Source organism: Cebidichthys violaceus, unplaced genomic scaffold, assembly GCF_023349555.1.
Source record: "Cebidichthys violaceus isolate CVI_PGR_0920_01 unplaced genomic scaffold, fCebVio1.0.p SCAF_36, whole genome shotgun sequence".
Taxonomy (NCBI): Eukaryota; Metazoa; Chordata; class Actinopteri; order Perciformes; family Stichaeidae; genus Cebidichthys; species Cebidichthys violaceus.
The window spans coordinates 316,359-344,290 of NW_027176550.1; the positions used below are offsets into that span (position 1 = coordinate 316,359).

The 27,932-nt window shown below is 42.2% G+C and overlaps 2 protein-coding genes across 4 annotated transcripts in view; both read right to left on the bottom strand.

Moving 5' to 3' along the window:
• Positions 1 to 321: 321 nt before the first annotated feature.
• Positions 322 to 24,230, bottom strand: LOC137884025 (caskin-2-like). 3 transcript variants are annotated; one of them, XM_068725664.1, is made up of 20 exons: positions 24,185 to 24,230; positions 19,323 to 19,420; positions 18,001 to 18,146; positions 16,394 to 16,489; positions 14,197 to 14,327; positions 13,342 to 13,450; positions 13,039 to 13,147; positions 11,872 to 11,966; positions 10,981 to 11,098; positions 9,871 to 10,041; positions 9,552 to 9,626; positions 8,288 to 8,427; positions 7,791 to 7,848; positions 6,447 to 6,544; positions 6,185 to 6,295; positions 6,003 to 6,104; positions 5,776 to 5,914; positions 3,609 to 5,309; positions 2,410 to 2,698; positions 322 to 1,668 (listed from the first exon to the last, which is right to left on the bottom strand). In XM_068725664.1, exons 3-20 carry the CDS (start codon positions 18,142 to 18,144, stop codon positions 1,572 to 1,574), a joined length of 3,783 nt encoding a protein of 1,260 aa, XP_068581765.1. In that variant the 5' UTR covers positions 18,145 to 18,146; positions 19,323 to 19,420; positions 24,185 to 24,230; the 3' UTR covers positions 322 to 1,571. The 3 variants fall into 3 exon arrangements, with proteins under 3 accessions (XP_068581765.1, XP_068581762.1, XP_068581764.1); XM_068725661.1 differs by lacking the exons at positions 9,552 to 9,626; positions 24,185 to 24,230 and having other exon boundaries at positions 19,323 to 19,406; XM_068725663.1 differs by lacking the exons at positions 9,552 to 9,626; positions 9,871 to 10,041; positions 24,185 to 24,230 and having other exon boundaries at positions 19,323 to 19,406.
• The window catches only part of doc2a (double C2-like domains, alpha), an 18,596-nt gene continuing 9,822 nt past the window's right edge, over positions 19,159 to 27,932 (bottom strand). The window contains exons 3-5 of the mRNA XM_068725599.1: positions 24,185 to 24,236; positions 19,323 to 19,420; positions 19,159 to 19,166 (exon numbers count right to left, since the gene is read on the bottom strand). Of these exons, the coding sequence (XP_068581700.1) occupies positions 19,159 to 19,166; positions 19,323 to 19,420; positions 24,185 to 24,236 (158 nt within the window). The remainder of the gene's footprint in view (positions 19,167 to 19,322; positions 19,421 to 24,184; positions 24,237 to 27,932) is intronic.

Genomic DNA, 27,932 nt, shown 5'->3' on the forward strand with positions numbered 1-27,932 from the left:
ATATAACCTTTCATTTATTTTCACATTTATTTCTGTATATAGTCATTTAAATATTTGTAGATTTATATTTTTTATTATATTTTGATATTATATAATGTATATAAATATATTATAAATATATAATATAATATGTAATATATATATGTATTATTTTTTTCTGTATATTTTTACATTATATAATGTATAAATATATATATATATATATTATAAATATATAATATCATTTGTAAATATATATTTATTTTATGCATATTAATTATATATATATATATATATATATATATTGTACTAGATTTTTGGTCAATAACAAACACACATGAGTAGTGTAACATCGTAGATATTTAATGGTTAAACAAATAATACAATAGAACAACAGACACACACACACTCACACACTCTCTCTCTCACACACACACACACACACACACACACACACACACACACACACACACACACACACAGATCTGTATCATGCTGACATGGAGAGTTTCATAAACATCTCAAACAGGATATTTTTTTTATTTTTTTTTACAGGATTTGTGAAAATATTTTGGGGTAAATCTGTACAAAGACTTTGGTTGAATATCTGCTCCTGTATATACCTCTAGTGTACAATATACATATTTAGATTACTCTAATTTAAATACTAATTTGGCTAAAATGAGTATCAAAAAATAGTTTGTACATCACTGACGTGTCACATGACACCATGGACACACACACACACACACACACACACACACACACACACACACACACACAACTACACAAAGATCACGTGATATAAAATAGATCTTTAAATATTATAAAAGGGCAAATTTGAAATGTTCAGACGTGTCGGATAGAGAGCCGAAGTTCTGATCCAATCACAGATCATTTAAATATTTATGGTAATAAAGATGAGACATTTATTTGGGACGGGAGGATTTTTTTTTACTTCCTTAAGTTTGTAAATTTTATTTTGTTTAAATATTTTATTTGTTGTGAAGTAAAAATCCTGCATTTACAATTTTACTTCAATAAAAAGCACAAAATTATCAGCATAAAAAAATACTGTAAGTACAAAAAGTAAAAGTACTCATCATGCAGAATATTATATATATTATAATTATTGATGCATTAACGTGTTCATCACTTTAAAGGAGGAGCTTTTATACAATCTATAATATTACATAATTTATTAGTGGATTAATAATCTGAATATGTAAAAATATCAGTAAAAAGTACTATATGTACGTCTGAGATGTAGTACAATACAAAGTACAATATGTACCTCTGAGATGTAGTAGAGTACAAAGTACAATATTTACCTCTGAGATGTACTGTAGTAGGAGTATAAAGTAGAAGAAAATGTACAAGTACCTCAGATGTGTACTTCTACAGGTCTTAAAACTGACGTCAGGAATTCGGCTCTCTATCGCGTCATAAAGATAAAACTTCATGTAACAATATTAGAGTTTAACAATAATCTTAATTATGTTTCTGGTCCAACTTTAGTCAGTTTAAGTGCTGGTGTAAAAACATCTTCTTCTCTCGTTTCTCTTCCTGAGTTTGAGGGAGAACGTCTGTCTTCACTCCAACATGGCGTCCAGCTGGTCGGCGAGGTCGTCAAACATGTTGCCGATGTCGTCTAGAATCGTGCCAGCGGACTTCACTGTGTTTGATCCACTAGAAAGAAACCAGGACAAACAATTCATGTTAAAAGATGAAAGTCAACACGTTTTTATGTGGATCTCCTGTCAGTGTTGATGGTAAATGTAGTCAATTGTAGTTCATTGTAGTCCAGTGCTGCTAGATTGACTCAGAGAGAGTTCAGAGCTGCAACCTTAAAGCTGCATTCTCTCTAGTGTCCACCAGGGGGCGACTCCTCTGGTTGTATAGAAGTCTAGTCTAAAATGACTCTACTTCTCTCTTGATTTATTCCCTCAGTAAACATTGTAAACATGAGTTTATGGTCTCAATCTCTAGTTTACAGTCTTCTTCAATACAGCATGATGTTCATTTAGTACATTATGCTCCATTTAGAGTCAAACAGACCATAAAGCAGGGGATGCTTTAGGGGGCGGGGCTACACAGTGATTGACAGGTCTCTAACAGAGATGTATACGGCATCTTTACGTCATTCCTCCTCAGTCCAGATATGGTCACTTCCTGTTCACTGGTTGCAAAAAAAAACAAGATGGCGACGGCCAAAACGTTAAACTGGAGGTTTCAGAACTCATCTTTCTGGGTCAATAAAGCAGCTCTGAGGAAGTTATCGCTTCAGTTGACTACATCTACCATCAACACTGACTGGAGATCCACATAAAAAGGTGGCAGGTGGTGGATTTTCCTGCTACCGCCCCCTAGAGGAGGCTGAGGTACAACTCACAATATTTACTGGTGTATTCTGAAAGGACTCCTTCTTACCCGTCTGAGTTGTCCTCCAGTTTTCTCTCCACAGCCTTCAGAGCCGCTTCCAGAGACGTGCTGGTCTGATCCAGTCTCTGCTGAACCACCTCGGTGCCGCAGGGCAACTCGGGAACGCTACCCGGACCCACCACGCAGACCTGGGGCCTCGTTGCTGTCAGAGAGGGACTCTGAGGGGCCTGAGGAGACGGAGACGGAGCCCGGGGCCCGTAAATGGGAGAGGACGGAGAGGTGAAGGCCACACTTTGAACCACACTGACGGTCACCGATGGACAGGAGAGGCCAGCTGCTGAGGAGACAACTGCAGGTGAGATACCAATAACAAGTCCCAAGTCAAGACCAACAAGTCCTAAATCAAGACCAACAAGTACAAGTCAAGACCAATAACAAGTACCAAGTCAAGACCAATAACAAGTCCCAAATTAAGAACAACATGTACCAAGTCAAGACCAAGTACCAAGTCAAGAAAAACAAGTCCAAGTCAAGAACAACAAGTCCAAGTCAAGAACAAGTCCCAAGTCAAGACCAAAATGTACCAAGTCAAGACCAACAAGTACCAAGTCAAGAACAAGTCTAAGTCAAGAACAAGTCCAAGTCAAGAACAAGTCCCAAATCAAGACCAAAATGTACCAAGTCAAGACCAACAAGTACCAAGTCAAGACCAACAAGTACCAAGTCAAGAACAAGTCCAAGTCAAGAACAACAAGTCCCAAGTCAAGCCCAACAAGTCCCCAGTCAAGACCAACAAGTCCCAATTCAAGACCAACAAGTTCCAAGTCAAGAACAACAAGTCCCAAGTCAAGAGCAACAAGTCCAAGTCAAGCCCAACATTCCCCAGTCAAGAACAAGTCTAAAGTCAAGATTTATAAGTCCCAAGTCAAGACCAGCAAATCCCAGTCAAGAGCAATAAGTCCAAAATCAAGCCCCATGGCCCAAGACAAGTCTCTGGTCAAGACCGACAAGTCTTGGGTCAACACCAAAGTTAGATGGACATTTCAGAAATCTAATCCCCTCCAGATATGTTTCATGTTGTTCACTGAAAAGCCCGTAATGACTTAAACATTTAATGATATAAATCCGCTCTGGTTACATTCACAAAGGTAACTACAGTTTTACAGACTTGGAAGTTTGATACTGTACAGTTTGTCTTTGGTTCAGGTGAGATGGAGACACTTAACACTTTACAGTGAGCATCTTACCTTGTGCTGTCAGCAGACTGTGACGGACTGGTTTTGGGGCGACGGCAGGTTTTGGGGAGAGTGGAGGTTTGATGGGGGATCCCGTTGCCGGACTGGCCGGCCTCTCCAAACCGACCTCACTGATCCTCAGACTGACCTCATCCCGAGTCAGGGATGGAGGCCTGCTACTGCCGGACTCTTCCCCCGCTCCCTCTCTGCAGGGGGAGCCTCCTCCCTGCTCCTTGTCTCTGGGTTTGTGACGGCGCTTCACTGTGTCCGACTCCTTCAGGTTAAACTCGGGCACCTCCTCCTGGCTCTTGGCGGCTTGTTTCTCTGGAGGCTCCAGCACCGCCTCAGCCCTGGGTGGCCCCGGTGCTTTTGGCCTCTGTTTGATAGTCAAGTTGCCCTCCTCGGCAAAGGGGATGCACTCGTTGGAGCTGTTCTGAGAGGATGAGGAGCCCTCCAGTCCACGACCTTTTGATTCTTCTTCCTCATAGTCCGACTTCACCCCTCGTTCTGGCTCGGTGGTGCTGCTGCCGGTCTGAGTGGGAATACATTCGCTCTGCACCCTCCTCCTCACCGTGGCAGCATCTCTGGGCTCTTGCCCTGCAGGGTTGAGGGAGGGGGAAGGTGGTGGCTCGTGCTGGACTCGGACTGGTTTAGGTCCTGGGGAGTTCTTCCCCTCAGTCTTGCCTTCCAGAGAGGCTGTGATGCTCCTCACGCTCACCGGACTGTCTGTTATCGCACCGCCGGAAGACGACGTTGTGCTGCTGTCGCTAAGCTCCCCGCTGGTGGTGCTGCTCACTGAGCTCAGTCTCTTCGGAGGAGGAGGTGGGGGACCTTTTTTCCTGGCGCGCACCGCAAAGGACTGACTGCGTCCCACGTTGCCGCTCTTCTCCGGACTCGACTGTAATCGAGCCAGCTGGCTGCGGCCGGGTTTGCGGGTCAAGGTGGCGTAGGACGAGAGGTTTCCACAATGATACGCTGGCTCCTCGTCGTCCTCGTCGGGCTCTCCATCCGACAGTGCGTAGCGGGTCACGCCCTGGGCACGCTTCTTGGGCGGCATCAGGGTCATGCTGTGGTTCTCGCGCCTGGGTGACGAGCTCAGGTCCGTGGAGCCACAATGAGAATGCAGGTAGCTGAAACCCTTCAGCGCTGGGGAGCCATGAGGGGACGGACCTCGAGAGCCACACAGTTTGGGCTTAGCTGGAAGCGTCGGGTACTTAAACACGGTTGCTGTGCCAAGAGGCACCTGCTTGCCCAGCGGCAGCTGCTGTAGAGGCCTCTGGTCCCAGCCCTCCGGGAGGTTCCTATCCTTGGCGGGGCTGCCCTCCAGGCTCTCCTGGGACCAGCTGTGGGGGGATATGGAAGCTGTTGGAGGCTCCTGGGAGCGCCCGGAGCCTCTGGACCGTGCGTCGATGCTCTCCTGGCTCTGGGACATTCCCACGGCGTTCTTGATTGCCAAGCCATCCTCGCAGCCTCCGTAGTGGCTGCACATGGCCGTCTGCAGCTCGGCGCTCAGCTCGCTGTCCTGGAAGGTCAGCATCTTTGGGGTGTGAGGAGAAGAGCACTCACCTGCCGAGTCAGGTGGCTCGATGGCGACCAGGTGGAGGGCTCCGGGGGCTTTGCGACGCAGCGTGCCGTGGCCTGATTCGGCCTGAAGGATCGCCCTCTGGATGTCACACAGCTTCTTCACCGCCAGCATCAGCTTCTTCTGGTGGCCTGGACGGAAAGTTCAACCATCACATCAAAGTAAAAAAAAAAACACTGGTCCCGCCTAGTGGTGTCACGGATCCCCCTCACTGTTCGTCATGCATGTGAACCGCAGATAAATTACACAGTTTAACCATAACGATATTCAGTAAAATATGCGATCAGGACATCGGCATTAATGGTTTCTACATAGTGAACCACAAATCAGTGTTTAAATCAACAGAAGGAGAGCTAGTAACGTTAGCAGCAACGCTAACGGCTAACCAACAAGGTTTTAACTGACGTCGAAGCGATTGAAACTATTTTAGGGACGGTGGTTTAAAGGGCCTTGTAGACCAGCTGCTGTAACAAAACTAAACAATAAAAATGATGTTCTTCCATGACCCGAAAACCGTGATACGATCCGAACCGTGAGTTTTATGATCCATTGCAAACGGTCATATCGAGCCCATGCCAGAACACAATGCGCCCTCACCCAGCTTGATGATGCCGATCTCTTGCAGATCCTCCCACGTGAGGTCTTTGACGATAATGATGGAGTCGTAGCCGTTCTCCGAGAGCTTCTTGTGGTACTGCGGGAGGCCGATGGCACTGAGCCACTCGCCCAGATCGGACTGTGAAGAAGAAGAAGAACAGATCTCAGATCAGTCAGTTGCCACAACGTCTGGAAAGTCTAGCAGTAAAAGCGTTGAGGCGTCTTACTGGGATGTACTCAGGCAGCCACTCGGGGATGTTCAGGTTGTTGATCTCGATGGAGATCTTCTTGCGGTGGCCTGGTTTAGTCACTCCGATGGCTGTCAGATCCTGCAGAAAAAAAATCATGTAAACGCCACCACAAACAACCAGATCCAGGGTTTACTTTAACAACACCGGTCTTCATTCACCTCGGGAGTCATCCTGCTGATGGTGGGAACGTCATAACCAGCATTGATGAAGTTCCCAATATACTGCTCCAGCTGGAACTCACTGAGCCACTGGTAGATGGCCTCAGCATCCTGCAACACAAAGTATAGTTTTGAAGCCTCTGGGTTTTTTTGCAACCAGTAAACAGGAAGTGACCATGTATGGACTGATGAGGAGTGACGTAGAGACACCGTATACGTCTCTGGTAGAGACCTGTCAATCACTGTGTAGCAGTTTCTTTACCTTCCCCTCCAGCAGCTGATGAGGACGAACAAACTGCTGTGAGAAACTCTGCTCTGCAGGTCGCTGCACCGTCACCGTGTGCCTCCGAGGAGTCCCACCTGTAGAACATCACACCACACCTCAGCTGGACTTTTAAGTAACGAGATCTTAGAAATATCTGATTCTAGATGTTTCCCCCAAGAAGGAATAGTTCTTTATTTGACTTAAACCCTCCAGGAAAATGAGTTTAAGACGTGATGCCTGATGTGGATATGACAAGGAAAGTTCAAACACTTTCATATCTGGGTTATTAATCTGGTGCATGGTGTTTCACCATAATCTAAAATGTGATGTTGAGGGTCTTTTAATGAATAAAGAAGTGAGTCACAATTAAATAAGAATGAAGTGGTAAACCCTGGAAGAGCGACTTGAGATAACGTAAAGGAACATGAAGCAACATGAGATAACGTGAAGAGACATGAAGCGACATGAGATAACGTGAAGAGACATGAAGCGAGTTGAGATAACGTGAAGGAACATGAAGCGACATGAGATAACATGAAGGAACATGAAGCGACATGAGATAACGTGAAGAGACATGAAGCGACTTGAGATAACGTGAAGAGACATGAAGCGACATGAGATAACGTGAAGGAACATGAAGCGACATGAGATAACGTGAAGAGACATGAAGCGACATGAGATAACATGAAGGAACATGAAGCAACATGAGATAACGTGAAGAGACATGAAGCGACTTGAGATAACGTGAAGAGACATGAAGCGACTTGAGATAACGTGAAGAGACATGAAGCGACTTGAGATAACGTGAAGAGACATGAAGCGACATGAGATAACATGAAGGAACATGAAGCGACATGAGATAACGTGAAGAGACATGAAGCGACATGAGATAACATGAAGGAACATGAAGCAACATGAGATAACGTGAAGAGACATGAAGCGACTTGAGATAACGTGAAGAGACATGAAGCGACTTGAGATAACGTGAAGAGACATGAAGCGACTTGAGATAACGTGAAGAGACATGAAGCGACATGAGATAACATGAAGGAACATGAAGCGACATGAGATAACATGAAGGAACATGAAGCGACATGAGATAACGTGAAGAGACATGAAGCGACATGAAATAACATGAAGCGACATGAGATAACATGAAGAGACATGAAGCGACATGAGATAAGGTGAAATGTAATTATATAAAATGATTCTCCAAAGATAAAAGAAATAATGTCCACAGTAGCAGCAACAATAAATCAATAAAATTACACAGTATTATCCTACAAAGTACACTGGAGTAAACACAGGACTGTATCTTGGAGTACTTAAAGATAAAGGTACCTGCAGAATGATCAGGCTGTTTGCTGCAGTCTGAGTGTCCAGAATCACCAGCAGAGTGCTGCACACAAACACAAACATAAAACACAAACATACAAAAAAAACTACAAAAAAAAGAAGAAACAAGCCGTCTATCATGTATTAGAACTGTAACAATGATGTTATTCTAAATTCAAGTTGCTAAAAGCTGATTTTTGTTCATACCAAGACATCTAGAAGATTCATTCTGTGCAGGAAAACAATATTTTACCCTTTAAAACTACAGATTTAGTATTATTAGTGTCATCAGATGTTTTATGAATCAGCTGATTTTAAGTAGTCCCTGCCCACGTCTCTAATTAATTAAAGTGAATCAAATTAGTAATTTATTTTAAATATGAGTCACATGTCTAAATATCAATAAAATCACCCTGGAGCTGGAGGAGACGGTCTGGACTACATGTGACGGTTCAAACCAAAGACTCAGCAGGTGAACCAGTGTTGCGTTGTCACTTGTGTACCTTGGTGCTGGTGTTGTCATGTTGACCGGTGGTGTGTTGGACTCCGTTGGGGGTGCTGTTGCTCTCGGTGCTCTGACCGCTGCCGGCGCTCCGGGTGCTGCCGACGCTGCCGGTGCTGCCGACGCTGTTCCTGTCTCCGGCTGCAAGAAAACCCACAAAAAACAACAACAGTAAAGTCATGATGTCCGGGGGGGGGGGGGTGGGTGGGGGGGGGGGGGGGGGGGGGGTAGGAAGCGGCAGATGCTCTTCAAAGATGGCCGACGTGCCGACGGCCAGGATGCAGGTTTGTGGTCTAAAAAGCTGAGCTGTGGAGGAGCAGCTGCAGGCCGGAGTCCATTACCGACTGAGGTCAGAGCATCAGCGAACACACGGCGTCCATGTTGCACCGTCACAGGAGAATATCACAGAATCATCTCTTTTAAATCACTTCTTAAAACACACTTTTATAGACTGGCTTTTATGTGACGTCGTCGCCTTTAAAATTTTATTTATTTATTTCTTAGTTTATTTTTACCGACTGATCTTTCTCTTATTGTTATTATTGTCTTGCTTTCGTCTGTCAAAGCACTTTGTAAACTCTGTTTTTAAAGGTGCTATATAGATAAAGTTAATATCATTATTATTATCTGAACAGGAGAATATCACAATATTAGATTGGTTTTAAAGGGACTACATTTCCATGACGTCCTGAATAGTGGGATTAAAAACAAGTACCCCAAAACTCCCTTTTTAAAATATAAAAAATAAGAAGGTTGAAACCCTTTCAGTGTGTTAATGGGAAACACTTTAAATGAATGAACGAATGAACGAGATGAAGTGAATGAGTTCCCTTCTTTCCTCCAGCTACATCAGAGGCTCCTCAGCGCCTCCCCATTGTTTAAACGATGAGGTGAACCAGTGGCGCCCCCCTGTGGCAGCAGTGAGGACAACATCAGAGATTACCGAGAGCCGGACGTTCAGCCTGAAGCAGTGAATCAAACAGAGTGTTTGGACCCGACACACCGAGAAGACCGGTACTGACTTCAGACGCTTCAGAAGGTTTGGGTTTATGCCTTTGAGACATGAGGCGGAGTGATATAATGTGAGGGAACATGAAGCAGCGTAATGTGAAGCGTGACGAGGCGTCATAAGACAACACGTGTTGTGGACAGTCGTCCCGTCTCGGGGTCTCGGGTTCTCGGGGTCTCGGGGTGTCGGGTCCGGATGCAGAGCGCTGAGCGATGCAGCTTCAGAGCAGCCGGAGGAGGAGAAGCTGACTTCTTACCATGACACGAGTCCCTGAGGACCCAGATGTCCTGGAAGGGACACCCAGACTGAGACAGGCGGCTCGGAGACAAACCTATCAGACACAAAGACTCTGGTGGACTGCGTTCTGTCAGGGGGGGGCTGACTGAGGGAGGGGGGGGGGGACAGAGATTAGATAGAGAAAAGGGTTCTATTGGGTCTTTGATGCAGGACGGTGATGATACCTCCAGCTGAAGTCAGGGTTAGGGTTAGAAACACACCGTCATTCAACATGAAGTAATATACTGATCTGCACAGGTCCAGCAGTCCTGTCACCTTAAGAGAGTGTGTGTGTGTACCTGTGGTGTTGAGGCCGTTGGCTAGCGGCAGCACCACGTGGGTGGGGGGGGCGTACAAGGTGTAGGAGTCGTCGGTCTGAGGGGCGGAGCTTAGGCTGCAGGTGAGGGGGGCTCTGGACGGCTGCTGCTGGCGCTGGGTGGGCAGGGAGGCGTGCCGGGAGAGGGTGCCCCCTACAGGGGGGGAGACAGGGAGGGGGAGGAAGGAGGGAGGGAGGGAGGGAAGGAAGGAAGGAAGGAAGGGGGGGGAGGTTATCAAGCTGATGGTTAGAGGTGGAGGTCAGTCATTATGTGGATGGATGGAAGCAGGAGGGAGGAGGTGGAGGCGTGGGATGGTTCTGGAAGCAGGGGGATTAGTTTTGAGTATCTCGTTCTATGAAGTGATGAAGATCTGATTCATCTATGAATACATGTGGACCAGCTGATGAGTGAAGTATGACTCTATGATGATAAATATGATATTCTTTATTTGTCTGTGTATATTAAAGCCTGATCTTCTTCCTCTGTTCCGAAGAGCTCTAATGTTGTCAATTTTAGATTCTTTTGCTAAAGTTTTCAAATATTTTACAATTATTTTTTTACATTTCTAACATATCATTTTCAGAATTTCAGTATTTTTTTAACACATTTCTTGAACATTTTTCACATTTTAAATCAATATTTTTCGGATATTTTTCACAATTTCTTTTCCAAAATTGTTGTTGGAATTATATTTAAAATATGTAAAATATGTGATAAAAATATGTAAAAATGTCCGAAAATATTTGAGAATTTTTTGTGAAAAATAATCAGTATAATTAATATCTGAATATATGTATTTAAATATGTAAAACCAAATCAAAAAGCCTTGCTGTCGTTCTTTCATCATTTTACTTTAATTTATTCTGACATAAAAACACTCACTAGAGGACTAAATATGGATTCATCCGCCGCTGAAAGTAGTCCCAAACAAAGTCTCCATTTCCTCCCGTTTGTTTGATAGAAACGAGAGTGAATCCCTCATGAAACTATACATTAGTGTGTTTAAAGCGTCTTCGGGGGGAACCAGAGCTGACAGACGGACGGACGTGTTTGTGTCTTTAGTGTAACAGACGTCCTCTGCGACCGACTGACCGTTCCGTCGGCTGATCACCTCCACGATGGACGGAGGGAAGAAGCCGACCCGGTCCGTCCCTCTCTGGGTGTCGTGGATGTGTCCCTTCCAGCGTCCGTCCACGTGCTGCTCCAACACCTGCAGAGGAGGACACGGGTCACTAGGGGGCGCTGCAGCCCGCTGTGATCACAAGGAAACATCAGCTTCTTCTTCTTCTGCTTCTTTTACGTCGATTCAAAGAGAGCAACACTGAATCTGACCTCAAACCACATCAGAGTTTATACATTTACAAAGATCAAAATAAGTCAAGATAAATAATAGAATATAAAGTTGATGCATACACATTAGTATAATATATATATCATATATCATGTATATATATATATATATATATATATATATATATATATATATATATATACGTATATATATAGACATATATAGTCTGGAAACATTAAAAAGAGTGTTCCCACATTAAAGGTTCAAACAGCCGACAGACAGCAGCTCAGTGACTGTGCTCTTATTTTGAAGGTTTTGTCCTTACTGAATATAGTCACTTTAATTTATGTGAAATTAATTAGAACATGTAGAAAGTTTTACCTTTGAATATAAATCGTTCCTTGTTGTTTTAATCTCATGTAAATCACAATACTTAAAATAAAGTGAAACAGGTCACATGGTTCAGCTTTGTAGTAACCGTGGTTCTATTTTATTTTGAAAAATTATCAATGGATAATAATCCTCTTAATTCTACTGTTTTTAAATGTTTATTATTTATATAAAATAAAACGACCGCAAGAAACAAAACATTTACATTTTTCTTTAGTGAAGCAGCAAAATGAAAAATCAGCAAATTATTTTGAAAATCTGTAAGATTTTAGACTGAAATCACTTGAATGAATCCGTCTCACCATGATGACGTCACCGGCCCGGATGTTCAGGGCCGTCGGGTCGTGAAGGTTCCAGAAGTCCTTCAGAGCTCGGACCTGCAGAACCCCCGTCGCATCTGTGCAGGAAACAACCACAGTCAGACTAGAACCAGACCAGGACCAGGACCAGGACCAGACCAGAACCAGAACCAGAACCAGAACCAGAACCAGACCAGAATCAGACCAGGACCGGAACCAGAACCAGAACCAGAACCAGGACTAGGACCAGAACTTTGGAAATACATGAGCTTGAACCTTCTTTTACTTACCATTACTTTACCATTATTATAAGTTAATTTAAATAACATTATTTTATTTAAATTATTTGTTTTAGTTGTTCACAGAAACAGTAAATAGTTCTACATTATATCAGGTTTTAAAATCACTAATATTAATAAACAGACTTTATTAACTCAAACAAACTCAAACAAAGAAAACGAGTTAAAAACATGGGAATAAATATATTATATATTTTTTTTGAAGTGTTGGACAATAAGACATTTTAAGATGTTATGGTTGCTTCAGATGTTTTTTATCTAGAATAAATAAAATAAATAAATACATTCCACCAATGAGAGAAGAACAATTAATCAAAAAAAACAATAAACAGATAAATAAAAAATAAAAACAATCTGAAAAGCCATAATATGATAAAAGAGGACAAACTAAAAATACAGGAAGGCAGAGCTGGTTTTCAAAATAAGATGCAAATTGTTTTGAAAATAGAAACTCTTTAACTCAAGAGTTGAAGAGGAAAAAGAAGAATCAACACCAACGGCTCATTATTCCCTCAGTGTTTCCCACAGGAACTTCAAAAGACTGAAGGAATCACACACACACACACACACACACACACACACACACACACACACACACACACATGTAAAGTAGTCTGGTCTTTGAAGTTGTGAGAGTCGACTGATAAGAGTTGAAGGTTACATAACACAAAGTTTAAAAACAGCTGCTTTTTGAATGAAGTCTGGTGAACAGAGACAGACAGACAGACAGACGGAGAGAGAGAGAGACAGGGAGACACAAAGAGACAACGAAGAAGAAAGAAAAAGAAAAAAGAAAAATGAAAAAGAAGAAGAAGAAGAAGAAGCAGAAGAAGAAGCAGAAGAAGAAGTAGTAGAAGAAGTTATTGTGGACCTCTGAGCAGCTGCTTGATGTCCCTGCTGGCGTGTGACGTGGTGAACTGGTTGACGATGTCCAGAGCCGTCTGGTTGTAGGTGTTTCTGATGTTCACGTCTACTCCGGCCTTCAGAGACAACATGGAGGACAAAGACTCTTTATTTAGAACCAACAAATCACACCATCAATCTGGGGTTTGGTTTCAGCTGAATCTAAACACTGGATTTCATAAAACCAGGATCCGATGTGTAGACGTCGTAGACGGCTTCCTGTCCGACAGGTAACCGGGGACATCATCAGAATGTCCTCAGGTGAACTCACGTCCAGCAGCAGGCGGACCACCTCCGTCTTCCCGTACAGAGACGCCTCATGGAGAGCCGTCCCAGACTTGGTGGTCTTGTTGATGTCGATGCCGGCAGCCAGAAGCAGACTGGAACAGAACAGAGACACAGAGTCCTGAACCTGGGTCCTGAACCTGAGACATGACCCTGAGTCCTGAACCTGGGTCCTGGAGCTGGGCCTGAACATCAGACCTGAACCTGGGTCCTGAACTTGGAACCTGAAACTGAGACCTGAGTGCTGAACATGAGTCCTGAATCTAGATCCTAAAACTGAAACTAAAACACACACACACACACACACACACACTCACACATACACTCAGACACACACACACACACACACACACACACACACTCACACTCACACACACACACACACACTCACACTCACACACACACACACTCACACTCACACACACACACACACACACTCACACTCACACACACACACACACACAGTGTATAAACTGGGTCACAGAGCTGCTGTGGTGTATTACAGAGAATGAAGAAGAAGAAGATGAAGACGAGACAGCTCACTGGTAAACAAACCACAGCTCTCACAGTTCTCCTCCTCCTCCTCCTCCTCCTCTTCCTCTCCTCCCCCTCCTTTTCCTCTCCTCCTCCTCCTCTTCTTCCTCCTCCTCCTCTTCCTCCTCCTCCTCTTTCTCTTCCTCCTCCTCCTCTTTCTCTTCCTCCTCCTTTTCTTCCTCCTCGTCTTCCTCTTCCTCCTCCTCCTCTTCCTACTCCTCCTCCTCCTCCCCCTCATCCTCCTCCTCAATGAACCTGAAGGGGACTGTTGTTGTTAACTGGTCTTGTATAAATAAAGTTTTATTACCGTATGATGTCTTTGTGTCCGTTGCGGGCGGCGAGGTGCAGCGGGGTGGTGAAGGCCGAGTCCGTCTGCTCCTTCCTCTCTCCCTCCAGCAACGCCACCACCATGTTGCTGCTGAGCAACAGCTGGGCCACCTGGGGGGGGGGGGGGCAATACAAAGTCAAAGCACAGACGTGAATTTGCCTCGATGGCGTGACGCTGTGTCTTTATAGCCTATCGGCGTTGAGATGCTCCTCCTTCATCGCGGACGATACCTCCTGTTAGTAGAGACCAGACTGTAGACATGTTGATGAACCAGACGGTACAAACAACAACCACGCTGCTGTGTTTACGTCTAGATGACATCGTGTTGAGTGAGGATGGAGCGGCTACAATGTTAGCTTAGCATAGCACCGATAGAACCAGACTCCATTCAGAAAACAAGCATTTTAAGGTATTTACTGTTCGTCTTGAGGAGAGAACAAAACATGAATTCAGACTTTTTATAAATCTTCATCATTATGTAGATATTTCTGCATCTTTTTTTTTTTCATCAGTTTATTGATATTAAATCACATCAGCATGTTTTATTTAGTGTTCATAGAGCTGTAGTAAACCAGACAGACTCAGTGAATACAGCTCAATGATGTGATGAACCAGAAGGAGCTTAGCTTCCTGATATCTGGACTTCTACATCATGTACTAAGCAGAGATGGAGGTTATTTATTCCTTTGATGGAGGAAATAACTGGCTTAGTTGATAACGGCTTCATTGGCAATAAGCCACGCCCCCTCTCAATGAAGCGAATAACCACAAATGCCCACAAAAAACAACTAATCGACTCAATAAATCTGACTCATTTAGTTTTTCTTTAAGATTCTGACAAACTAATACAGTTTGAGTAAAGCTGTGAGTTCTACTGCCGGTGATGTTTGAGTCATTAGTAACTTGTTACAACATGAACAGACTGTCGAGTCCACAAGAATGAAGCTCAAACAGGAAGTAGAAACACGGCCTCAGTGTTAAACCAGGAGAGGAGAGCTGAATGGAAACACAACAGCTGAGAGACAGCTGAGGCCTGAACACACACACACACACACATACACACACACACACACACACACACACACACACACACACACACACACACACACACACTCTCTAAAGATATGTGGGTGGAGTTTGAATCAGCTGTTTGAGGATCAAACTTCACTTTCATGTCTCATTTAACAAACGAGTCAAAACATTTACATCAAGTACTGCACAAGTTCAAGGTATTTGTACTTTACATGAGTATTTCCAATTCTGCTACTTTATACTTTTACTCACGACGTGTCAGAGAAACATTCTACTTTATTTATCTTATAACTTTTAAACAACATCAACATGTAGCAAAGTGTGAGTCTCTATTTGAATTTAGTCGATTAAATAAAAACGAATTGATCTGGAATGTGTTTAATATCACAGTAAACTGAATATCTTCATGTTTTAAACTATTTTAGACCAAACGAATATTTAAATCCATCAGGGAAATTATAATTGTATCTATTACTTATCTTTCCATTTTCCAAATTTGATGCACATTTTGATTTGTAGATTTCAAAAGGTTTGAATTTTAAACACTCAAAATTAAAAAAAAATATGGAGAAATGTTGACGGAGGATAATAATCTGCTTTACGGCGACATTTAAGGTGATTAAACTAAATAATTCCTCTCTACTCTGCACTTTACAACAATAAATAACAAACACGTATGTTAATAATTCGTGTGTGTGTGTGTGTGTGTGTGTGTGTGTGTGTGTGTGTGTGTGTGTGTGTGTGTAAGAAAGATTTGTTTGCGTAGCTGCTGCCACAGAATCCACAGTTTAGATTTAGATCAACATGGAGACAGAAAAGGACAGAGAGACAAAGACAACACAAAGATAACAGTGATGTTGACTGACAGCGAGAGAAAAGTAACTGTGGCAACGCAATCAAACCTCTGTGTGTGTGTGTGTGTGTGTGTGTGTGTGTGTGTGTGTGTGTGTGTGTGTGTGTGTGTGTCCAGCTGTGACTTGTTTCACTTAGCAGGACTTTGTTTTGACTTCCACTCGTTCCCTCAACACCAGCCCTGATTCACACCACCTCTGAACACCAACACTTCATGATTTACTATGTGGGGACCTGGAGAAAAAGGAAGCGAGTCCCCCATCACGAAACCACAACATGAAGACCTGCTCACCTGGTCTCTCCCGAACTCACAGGCCAGGTCCAGAGGAGTCTTCTTGGCCTTGTTGACCAGACAGGGGTTGGACTGATGCTGCAGCAACATCTCAGACTGACAACAAACAAACAAACAGTCATTATTTTATGAATGATAAGCAACATAAAACATCTAAAAAGAGAAAAATTATCATTAGCTTAGCATAAAGACTGCAGGCGGGGGGGGGGGGGGGGGGGGAACACCTGCAGATCTTGGCGGCGTCTCGGCCCTCTGAGGGTTTTGTGTTCTGTCGATGATGTAACCTGATACAACGTTTCACCGGCTCTCGGCCAATCAGACGACGTGTTATCGTGTTGTTATCGCAGCTCTTCAGGATTACGAGGACGACAGGAATCCAGAGACTCTCAAAGGACGGACTTAAGGCGGACCGCTGCTTTAACTGGACCGGACTTTAAATTTACACTCTTGACTTTGAGAAAAGACGACAGAATCTAATCTTCTGATCTAGAGTCTCAAACTATCACAGCAGACTGAAGCGTGCTGTGAACACTGTGAACACGTTACATGAACATAGAACATGTACTGTAGATATATATATATATATATATATATATATATATATAAAAGTACAAAGAAATAGAACTGCTGAGCTGAAGTACAAGTACCTCAGATTTGTATTTGAGTGCAGTATTTTTTATGGTTAATATCTGATTCAAGTTTAAACAAACAAACAAATAAAAACAATCTGTTTATGTTTTGTTGTGTTTATGGTCCTGACGTTTGAATAAAGACTTAATCTGATGATTGTGTAAACGCCAGTTAAACTCTGTGTGTGTGTGTGTGTGTGTGTGTGTGTGTGTGTGTGTGTGAGAGAGAGAGGGGGGGATCTGACCTCAGGAATCATTTCATCAGTCAAAACATCTCCTCACATCTGTTCTGCTGAGACACAAAGAGGGTCACTAATCACACCCCCGCCTGAATATCTGATCTCCCCAAATCTACACCCCCCCCCCCCCCCATCATCCTCCTAAATCCACCTCATCATCATCATCACCACAAATCCAATCACATGAAGCTCCGTCCCTCGACCGATATACTGATGTGAAACACAACCACAAACAGCGTCTCCTCCTCCTCCTCCTCCTCCTCCTCCTCCTCCTCCTCCAGGAGCAGAGCTTCTCCTCTCTGCTGGAGACCCAGGACGTATTGCTGGACCCGCTGGAGGGAAGGGAGGCAACGGGAGAACCAGAACCAGGACTGAGAGGGCCAGACTGTCAGACCCTGCTGCAGTAGAATGAGAGGTTTTCTAAAGGGACTCTGGTGCTCAGAGACACTACCGCTTTAGTCCACAGGGGGCGACAGAGTCAACACTAAAGGAAAGTTCCTCACAGTAACTTTAAGTTAAAGTACTAATACCACAGAGGAAAAATGTAGGTTTTGTGACTAAATAATGTAAATAATATCTTATGTCAAACTAACTTAAGTCATCAAATAAATGAAGTGGAATTAAAAAAGGTCGCTGCTGGATGTTGAGCCGTAAACAAGAGTAAGCCGTCTGCTCTGATGTCCATCAGATGAAGACGCTGAGAGGACAGACGTTTAGCCGGACAGATGTGAGGACTCACCACTTTGTAGTGTCCGTACTGAGCCGCCAGGTGCAGCGGGATGTGTCCGTCCAGAGAGACTCCGTTCACCGAGGCTCCGGAGCGGAGCAGCATCAGGACCGACTCAGATTTACCCTGCCAGGCCGCGTAGTGGAGAGGACGCATTCCTGCACCCAAAAAAACCCACACAAAACTTTATTTAACGTATTCAACGACGGTAAACTTCTATTAATCACAGTAAAAAAAAATACTCATCATGCAGATTAATATCTGTTATAGTTATTGATGCATTAATGTGTTGATCGCTTCAAAAGGTGGAGCTTTGTATTTAATCTATAATAATAACTAAAGCGGTCAGATAAATGTAGTAAACGTACAATATTTACCTCTGAGGGTAACATAACATGGAAATACTCAAGTTAAGTACAAGTACCTCAAAATTGTACTCAAGTACGGTGTAATCAGTTACATTGATAAGTAGAAAAAGAAACAAACTACAGAATCTGTTTGAATGTGTACTGTACACACACACACACACACACACACACACACACATCTGGATGACATCATAGACTGTATACAAGAAGTGGACGCAGTCATCGTGACATCACTCATTGGTTTGTGGTCTTAAAGCATAAAGTTCGGCATTTTGTCCGTCAATTTTAAAGGATTAAAGTTGTAAGATGAAAACACGGACAACTCCCAGATCGGACATTGCCATGGTGTCGACCTGTCAGTCACCGTGTAGCCCCGCCCCTAAATCATCCCCTGCTTTATGGTCTGTTTGACTCTAAATGGAGCATAATGTACTAAATGAACATCATGCTGTATTGAAGAAGACTGTAAACTAGAGATTGAGACCATAAACTCATGTTTACAATGTTTACTGAGGGAATAAATCAAGAGAGAAGTAGAGTCATTTTAGACTAGACTTCTATACAACCAGAGGAGTCGCCCCCTGGTGGACACTAGAGAGAATGCAGCTTTAACAAGTGAAGCTTTGAAGAACTTTAAAGAACCGGAGGTTTTCTCTTGAATGGCTCAGATGTAAACAAGCTGCAGTGAACGCAGCACAAATCAGCTCGTAATCTGCTGTCATGTTCCGAAGCAGCTGACGCTGTCTACTGTCTCCGCACACACACACACACACACACACACACACACACACACACACACAGGTCATGTGACTGGACATTGGGCAGGAAATGAAATCTGCTGTCGGTGACGCCGACAAAAGTTTGAGAGTTTGAGTTTGTGTGTGTGTGTGTGTGTGTGTGTGTGTGTGTGTGTGTGTGTAGGTGTGTGTTTGTGTGTGTGTGTGTGTGTGTGTGTGTGTCTCTCACCGTTGCTGTCCTTCACGTCCACAGAGGCCTGAGCCTCCAGCAGTGCAGACAGCAGCTCTGTGGTTCCTGTGAGAGCAGCGTGGTGCAGCGCAGAAAACCTGAGTCAGAGAAACGTGTTATTAAATGATTATTAATATGATTGTTATTAGTAAACATGTAAGACACCTGACTCCAGATCAGTCAAAATAAAATTTAAATTACAATAAATATATATGTATATTTATTTAGAATGAAAATAGTTCACAGTATAATGTCCAGATGAACTGGTTTATGTTTCAATAAAACACGTTTAACAAGAGAGACTCAGATCACACAACTTTAAATGAACCCTTAATATGGACCTCCTCCTCCTCCTCCTCCTCCTCCTCCTCCTCCTCCTCTTTCATCAGTTTTGGGGAGATTTCACAGTTATTACATCACAGAAGTGTGAGTGTTTTTGTTATCTGTAGTGGATTATTTGTGCCGGCTGTGTGAGTGTGAAGCAGTGATGAAGATGATGAAGATGATGAAGGTCTCAGGTAAGTCTGGACTCGCTGTGTGACGACTGTGTTCCTGTGAGTCAGACCAGGACCTGCAGAGACCTGCACCTCCTCAGAGGGTGTGTTCACTGTCTTTGAGTCCGTTCATCAGACGCTCAGCGCCTCTTATTAGCTTCACATACAGATGGGTGTGTCACACACAAATACACACACATACAGATGTTTATGTCACACACACAGATGTTTATGTGACACACATACAGATGTTTATGTCACACACACATACAGATGTTTATGTGACACACACACAGATGTTTATGTGACACACACATACAGATGTTTGTCACACATACAGATGTTTATGTCACACACAGATGTTTATGTCACACATACAGATGTTTATGTGACACATACAGATGTTTATGTCACACATACAGATGTTTATGTGACACACACATACAGATGTTTGTCACACACACAGATGTTTATGTGACACACACATACAGATGTTTGTCACACATACAGATGTTTATGTCACACATACAGATGTTTATGTCACACACAGATGTTTATGTCTCACACATACAGATGTTTGTGTCACACACACACACACAGAGATGTTTGTCACACATACATACAGATGTTTATGTGACACATACAGATGTTTATGTCACACACACATACAGATGTTTATGTGACACATACAGATGTTTATGTCACACACACATACAGATGTTTATGTGACACACACATACAGATGTTTGTCACACATACAGATGTTTATGTCACACACAGATGTTTATGTCACACATACAGATGTTTGTTTCACACACACACACACACACACACACACAGATGTTTGTCACACATACATACAGATGTTTATGTCACACATACAATTGTTTATGTCACACACACACATACAGATGTTTGTGTATATTTATTCATATTTTATATAGTTGTAAATTGAATATCTGGAGGTTTTATTTCTCACTATTTACAGACATTTTAATGTGAAACATAAGTGAAGGAAACTCATGCAGAGACTCTTCCAGAGGATGAATTTTAATTTCCTGGCTTTTTACTTTTGTGATAGACTCCTCCCCCAACATGAGGAGCTCAGACAGGAGAGGAGATCAAGCTTCAGGCTACATGAGAATAAAGCGCAGACATCAGAGCTGAAGAGAGTCTCTGTTACGTAACGATAGCTGGTATTCATGAGGAGCCGGTAACAGGCAGAGCCCACGGCTCATCCACCGGTAATGGAGGACGGAGAGCCGAGAGAAGAACTCCTGCAGCCGTCTGAGGCTTTAACGACACTTCATTTCATATTATCAGATGTTATTCTATATCTTGTGCATTTTTGTATTTAACTATGTTTTACTTTGCTGTAAACAGACAGCTTTATCTGTCTGTATAAATGCTGATGTGGCGAAACAATTTCCCCTTGTGGGATTAATAAAGTATCTGTCTATCCACTCTGATCCGTTAAAGTACTGTTAGAAATACTCCACTAAAGTAAAAGTCCTGCATTCAAAACACACTTTGTTTAGTGTTATCAGATAATAAAGTACTTAAAGTAGGTTTCACTATTATATCTGATGTTTCTGCTGCATTAATGTGTATTTTGCATGTTGACCCCTTTATATCCTTTACATCAATGCATTATATAAATATTATTTATATTATATACATACAATCTTTTCCAGTACAAACAGTACTACGAAGCTCAGAGTACTTCTGTAATATGCTTTTGAATGGAGTACTTTTACTTGTAGTAGATATTAATACAAGTAATATCTACTACATTTCTACCTGGATGTATTGGTACTTGTATTTAGGATGAAGGGTATGTGAGTACTTGTAGTTTCAGTTTTAGACGGTAAAGGGGGACAGGACAGTCTGCTGGTCTCTGCTGGATCCTGTTTGAGTCTCTAGACCATCATGCACCTGCTCACCTGAGAGACATCAGACCTGTTAACAGCCCTAAACATGAGTTTATGGTCTCAATCTCTAGTTTACAGTCTTCTTCAATACAGCATGATGTTCATTTAGTACATTATGGTCCATTTAGAGTCAAACAGACCATAAAGCAGGGGATGATTTAGGGGGCGGGGCTACACAGTGATTGACAGGTCTCTACCAGAGACGTATACGGCGTCTCTACGTCCCTCCTCCTCAGTCCAGATATGGTCACTTCCTGTTCACTGGTCGTAAACAAACAAACATGTAGCTGACTGTTTGTGCGGCTGACAGCTCCATAGACGTCCTGAATGAATGAAGTTGAGCTCCTCTTAAAAACTGCCTTCAAATGAAGAACATGAGTTTTGTGAGCAGATGTTGAACATTAACATTAAAGAGCTTCGAGTGTAAATGAGTTACTCCGAGTGTTCATGCGCTCGCCTCACTTTGAGAACATTTGACCTCCTGATGAACTCTGTGAAGATGCTTTGAACGTGTTGCTTTAACAGTTTTCATCTTCTTTTACTGTTTGGGTTTGTACTTTAACTTCAAATCAGTTAAAATGAATAAATATCAGCAGAGAAACAACAAAGACACTTTATTCACCGGTTTCTTTTGAATCCGTTTCAAACTCAAAGTGAACAAAGTACTGATCCAAACCATCATGTTTTTCTTAAATATAACAAAGTTATAACAAGTTTCTGTTTGTTCGTTAAAACCAGGGGATCATAAAACTCACAGAACAAAATATAATAAGGAGCAAATATAACTTTCTAAAGATCTCTGATACTAATTATTGATCATTGATGATCCATATTAACAGATACAGATCTCTTTGATGTTTGATTAGAGCAGCTGATCCAGATTAAACACTCAATATGTGTCAGATTTATTTTATTTATTATTCAATAATTGTTTTTATGACACATTTTATGAGTAATATCAGACTTTTAAATAATAGTTCAAGTAATGACGTAATGAATGAGTTAATATCTGATTTATGTGTGAGCTCCTCTGATTCATTTATCAACGTTTTTAATAAATTAATCATTTTAAGGTCAAGTGAGAACATGTCAGACGTTCTCTGGCCACAGCTCGTCTTCCTCACATGTGACCGAACGTTTGAACGTTAGAACGTTAGAACGTTTGAACGTTAGAACATTAGAACGTTAGAATGTTAGAATGTTAGAATGTTAGAATGTTAGAACGTTAGAACATTAGAACGTTTGAACGTGAGAACATTAGAATGTTAGAATGTTAGAATGTTAGAACGTTAGAACATTAGAACGTTAGAATGTTAGAACGTTAGAATGTTAGAATGTTAGAACGTTAGAACGTTAGAATGTTAGAATGTTAGAATGTTAGAATGTTAGAACATTAGAACGTTTTGAACGTTTGAACGTTTGAATGTTTGAACGTTTGAACGTTTGAACGCACCTTTAATCTAAAAACACACGAACTGAAGCTCGGCTTTGGGTCCTAAATGAAGCCGTGAGAAACTCAGACCAACATGATCCAACGTGTTGAGGCTAAACACTGGAAGGATTGTGGGAAGTCAAGTGTTGTTGTGGTGTGTTCAGGTGCATGCACACACACACACACACACACACACACAAGTTTTTCCACTGATAAATGTGTCGTCATGACAACCTTAATGGTCTGTTTGACTCTAAATGGAGCATAATGTACTAAATGAACATCCATGCTGTATTGAAGAAGACTGTAAACTAGAGATTGAGACCATAAACTCATGTTTACAATGTTTACTGAGGGAATAAATCAAGAGAGAAGTAGAGTCATTTTAGACTAGGACTTCTATTACAACCAGAGGAGTCGCCCCCCTGATGGACATTAGAGGAGAATGCAGCTTTAAGACATTGAGGAAACAGCGGTTGTCTCCTCTATGCACGTAGTATATAAATATAAATATAGTATATAGAAGTACTAATGAACCTCTGAGACTCCTGCAGCTTTTGTGAACTCGTTCCTCAGATGTCAGTGCTGCACTAAGTCATTGAGGGCTCTTTGTAAACACTCCGGCCCCCTGACCCCCTGACCCCTGACCCCTCTGCCTGAGGGGCCAAACAAAGGAGTCCAACTCTGAGATGAAGAGGTTTTAAATCACTCACTGATGAGCTAAACTCAGACAGGAATATAAAATGTATATATAAAACAACGTGGCATTTTGTATTAAAAGCTTTTATTTTATATTCTTATTGTGACTTCCTGTCTGAGTCTCAGTGGTTCTAATATAGAGCTTCATCAGTGATTCATTGTAGTTTTTAATCAAACAAACAAAAATATTGACTTTGTTTGGGGACTATTTTCAGCAGCGGATGAATCCACATGTTGGTGCTTCGGTCTGAACCAAATTTGGTGCCATCATCTACAGACGAGACGTCGTGTGACGTCATCACTCACCCGTCTGAGTCCTGGTAGTTCACGTTCAGTCTCTTAGTGGAACCCAGAAGCTCTGAAATAAAACACAACAACAACAAAGGTTATTATCATCCTCCAATAATCGTCATTTATGTGTTTCTAGTCTCTGAATCTCTGATCATGTTTACATTAAAAACAACCAGTCAGTGTTTAAAACCAACAGGAGGAGAGCTAGTAACGTTAGCAGCACCGCTAACGGCTAACCAACGGGAGGTTCACTTCAGTTACATTATGATGCCTTCAGGCTCTGCTCAGTGAAAATGAGTACTGGCTGAATGTAAATTATAAGGTTATCGTGATGTGTTCACATGTAATCTGTAAAATGTAGTTTTGGTGATGAACTTGAATAAATCCAGTAGTTTTGAAGGAGATGTTTTCACATGAATATAAAGTAGATATTAGACATGAAGTATGATGTTTAACTTCATCACATGAGCTCTAAGAACATTATAATACAGCAGTAACAATAATAATGATGTATGATAAAAACACAACCTTTTATTTCTTTTTCATTTTTTTATGAAAAAAAACCCACAATAAATGACTATAACAAAGTAAAAGTACAACATTTTAGTATTTTTGATGATTTGCTGACTTTAGAGAGGTTTAATAAATATAAATATTCTGCAGATCTGATTTTGAACCGTGAGTTTTATGACGCATATTTAATATTTTACTTTGTTTTCTTTACAGCTCTTATATAATAATAAACCAGTTCCTTGAATATGAGATAAGAGTTTACAGATAAATTTCCTCTAATGACTTCAGGTGTGGTCAGAAGACACGTAGGATATACTTCATTATGGAATATATGTATTATAATATATTATGATATCACAACTCTACAGATCAATAATCAATAATAATGTTGTGTCTGAATATTTTTGTATGTTTAAAACAGTTGATTCATGACGTTGGTTGTGTTCATGCGGCTCCTGAACTGGTCTCACTGGGATGAATCCAGTGATGTGTGGATGAGTTCATCCTCGTCTCTCTCTCTCTGTGTGACGGAGGACGCTTCGTTAACCCGCTCTTGAAGAATAAACCTCTCTGACTCCCCAGTCACTGGGATGAACTGGTGTCTCTCGTACTGGTTCTCATCATCATTAATAACACCACGGTCACTGAGTCTGGAAGTCACAGAGCTGTAGTCAGTCACGACTTCATGGAAACCAGTTTAACCGTCAATAACTGGAAGTCTAAGTCCCGCTGAATGATTTAAATGTGTGTTTAATGCCTGTGAGTTCATGGTTCACTGAGGCGTGAAGAAGAGGAGGATCGTGATCCTACAGTAACCAGGTTACTACGGCACTAATATATGGAAGCCCATTACCCGGCACTGTGAGGAAAAAACAAAGATCTGTAAATCATTATTATGAGATACTAAGTCATTATTATGAGATAGTATCTCAAAATAATGACTTACAGATCTCATAATTATGACATAGTATCTCATATTAATGACTTAGTATCTCATAATAATGAAGTAGTATCTTCATAGTGACGTAGTATCTGACTCTGTATAGAGTAAACACAGAGAACCTGCTGTCTGTAGAGTAAACACAAAGACCTGTTGTCCTGTAGAGTAAACACAAATACCTGTTGTCTGTAGAGTAAACACAGACCTACTGTCTGTAGAGTAAACACAAATACCTGTTGTCTGTAGAGTAAACACAGACCCTACTGTCTGTAGAGTAAACACAAATACCTGTTGTCTGTAGAGTAAACACAGACCTACTGTCTGTAGAGTAAACACAAATACCTGTTGTCTGTAGAGTAAACACAGACCTGTTGTCTGTAGAGTAAAACACAGAGACCCTACTGTCTGTAGAGTAAAACACAGACCTGCTGTCTGTAGAGTAAACACAGGACCTGTTGTCTGTAGAGTAAACACAGAGACCTACTGTCTGTAGAGTAAACACAGACCTGCTGTCTGTAGGAGTAAACAGAAAGACCTGCTGTCTGTAGAGTAAACACAAAGACCTGCTGTCTGTAGAGTAAACACACAGACCTGTTGTCTGTAGAGTAAACACACAGACCTGTTGTCTGTAGAGTAAACATAAAGACCTGCTGTCTGTAGAGTAAACACACAGGACCTGTTGTCTGTAGAGTAAACACACAGACCTGTTGTCTGTAGAGTAAACACAAAGACCTGCTGTCTGTAGAGTAAACACAGACCTGCTGTCTGTAGAGTAAACAGAGACCTACTGTCTGTAGAGTAAACACAGACCTGCTGTCTGTAGAGTAAACACAGACCTACTGTCTGTAGAGTAAACACACAGACCTGCTGTCTGTAGAGTAAACACAAATACCTGTTGTCTGTAGAGTAAACACAGACCTACTGTCTGTAGAGTAAACACAAATACCTGTTGTCTGTAGAGTAAACAGAGACCTGTTGTCTGTAGAGTAAACACAGAGACCTGTTGTCTGTAGAGTAAACACAGACCTGTTGTCTGTAGAGTAAACACAGACCTACTGTCTGTAGAGTAAACACAGAGACCTACTGTCTGTAGAGTAAACACAGACCTGCTGTCTGTAGAGTAAACACAGACCTACTGTCTGTAGAGTAAACACAGAGACCTGTTGTCTGTAGAGTAAACACAGACCTGTTGTCTGTAGAGTAAACACAGACCTACTGTCTGTAGAGTAAACACAGAGACCTACTGTCTGTAGAGTAAAACACACAGACCTGCTGTCTGTAGAGTAAACACAGACCTACTGTCTGTAGAGTAAACACAGACCTACTGTCTGTAGAGTAAACACAGAGACCTGCTGTCTGTAGAGTAAACACAGAGACCTGTTGTCTGTAGAGTAAACACAGAGGACCTACTGTCTGTAGAGTAAACACAAAGACCTGTTGTCTGTAGAGTAAACACAGAGAGTCGTCTGTAACATCTCTAGTTTTAACCTCCAGCAGTTTTTTTGAAGGTAAAGATTTTGGGTAAAGAAGCAGCAGCGTTGTTCCCTCTGGAGGTCTGAGCGCTTTGATAACGACCTAAATCTTTATAATTAATGGAAATAAATCTGAGCAAAAATTAAAAACTCAAAACACAAACTGAAGCTTACAGGCGGAGGAAAACGAGACATGAGAACTCATTATAATGACTTCATACACTGCAATGTTTGAGGAGGAGGAGGAGGAGGAGGAGGAAGAGGATAGGGGAGAGGAAGGGGAGGAAGAGGAGGAGGAGGAGGATAGGGGAGAGGAGGAGGATAATGGAGAGGAAGTTGAGGAAGAGGAGGAAAAGGAGAGAGGAGGAAGAGGAGGAGGAAGAGGGAGAGGAAGAGAAGGAGGAGAGAGAGAGGAGGAAGAGGAGGAGGAGAAGAGAGAGGAGGAAGAGAATAAAGGAGAGGAGGAAGAGGGAGAGAAGAGGAGGAAGAGGAAGAGGAGAGAGAAGAGGAGGAGGGAGGGAGGAAGAGGGAGAGAAAAGGAGGAAGAGGAAGACAAGGAGGAAGAGGAAGAGGAGAGAGAGGAGGAGGAAGAAGAGAGAGGAGGAGGAAGAGGAGAGAGAGGAGGAAGAGGACGAGGAGAGAGGGGAGGAGGAGGAGGAAGAGGAAGAAGAGGAGGAAGAGGAGATAGGGGAGGAGGAGGAGGAGAGGAAGAACAGGAGGAGGAGGAAGAGGAAGAACAGGAGGGAGGAGGAGGAAGAGAAGGAAGAGGAAAAGGAGGAGGGAGAGGAGGAGGGAAAGGAGGAAGAAGAGAAGGGAGAGGAGGAAGAGGAGGAGAGGC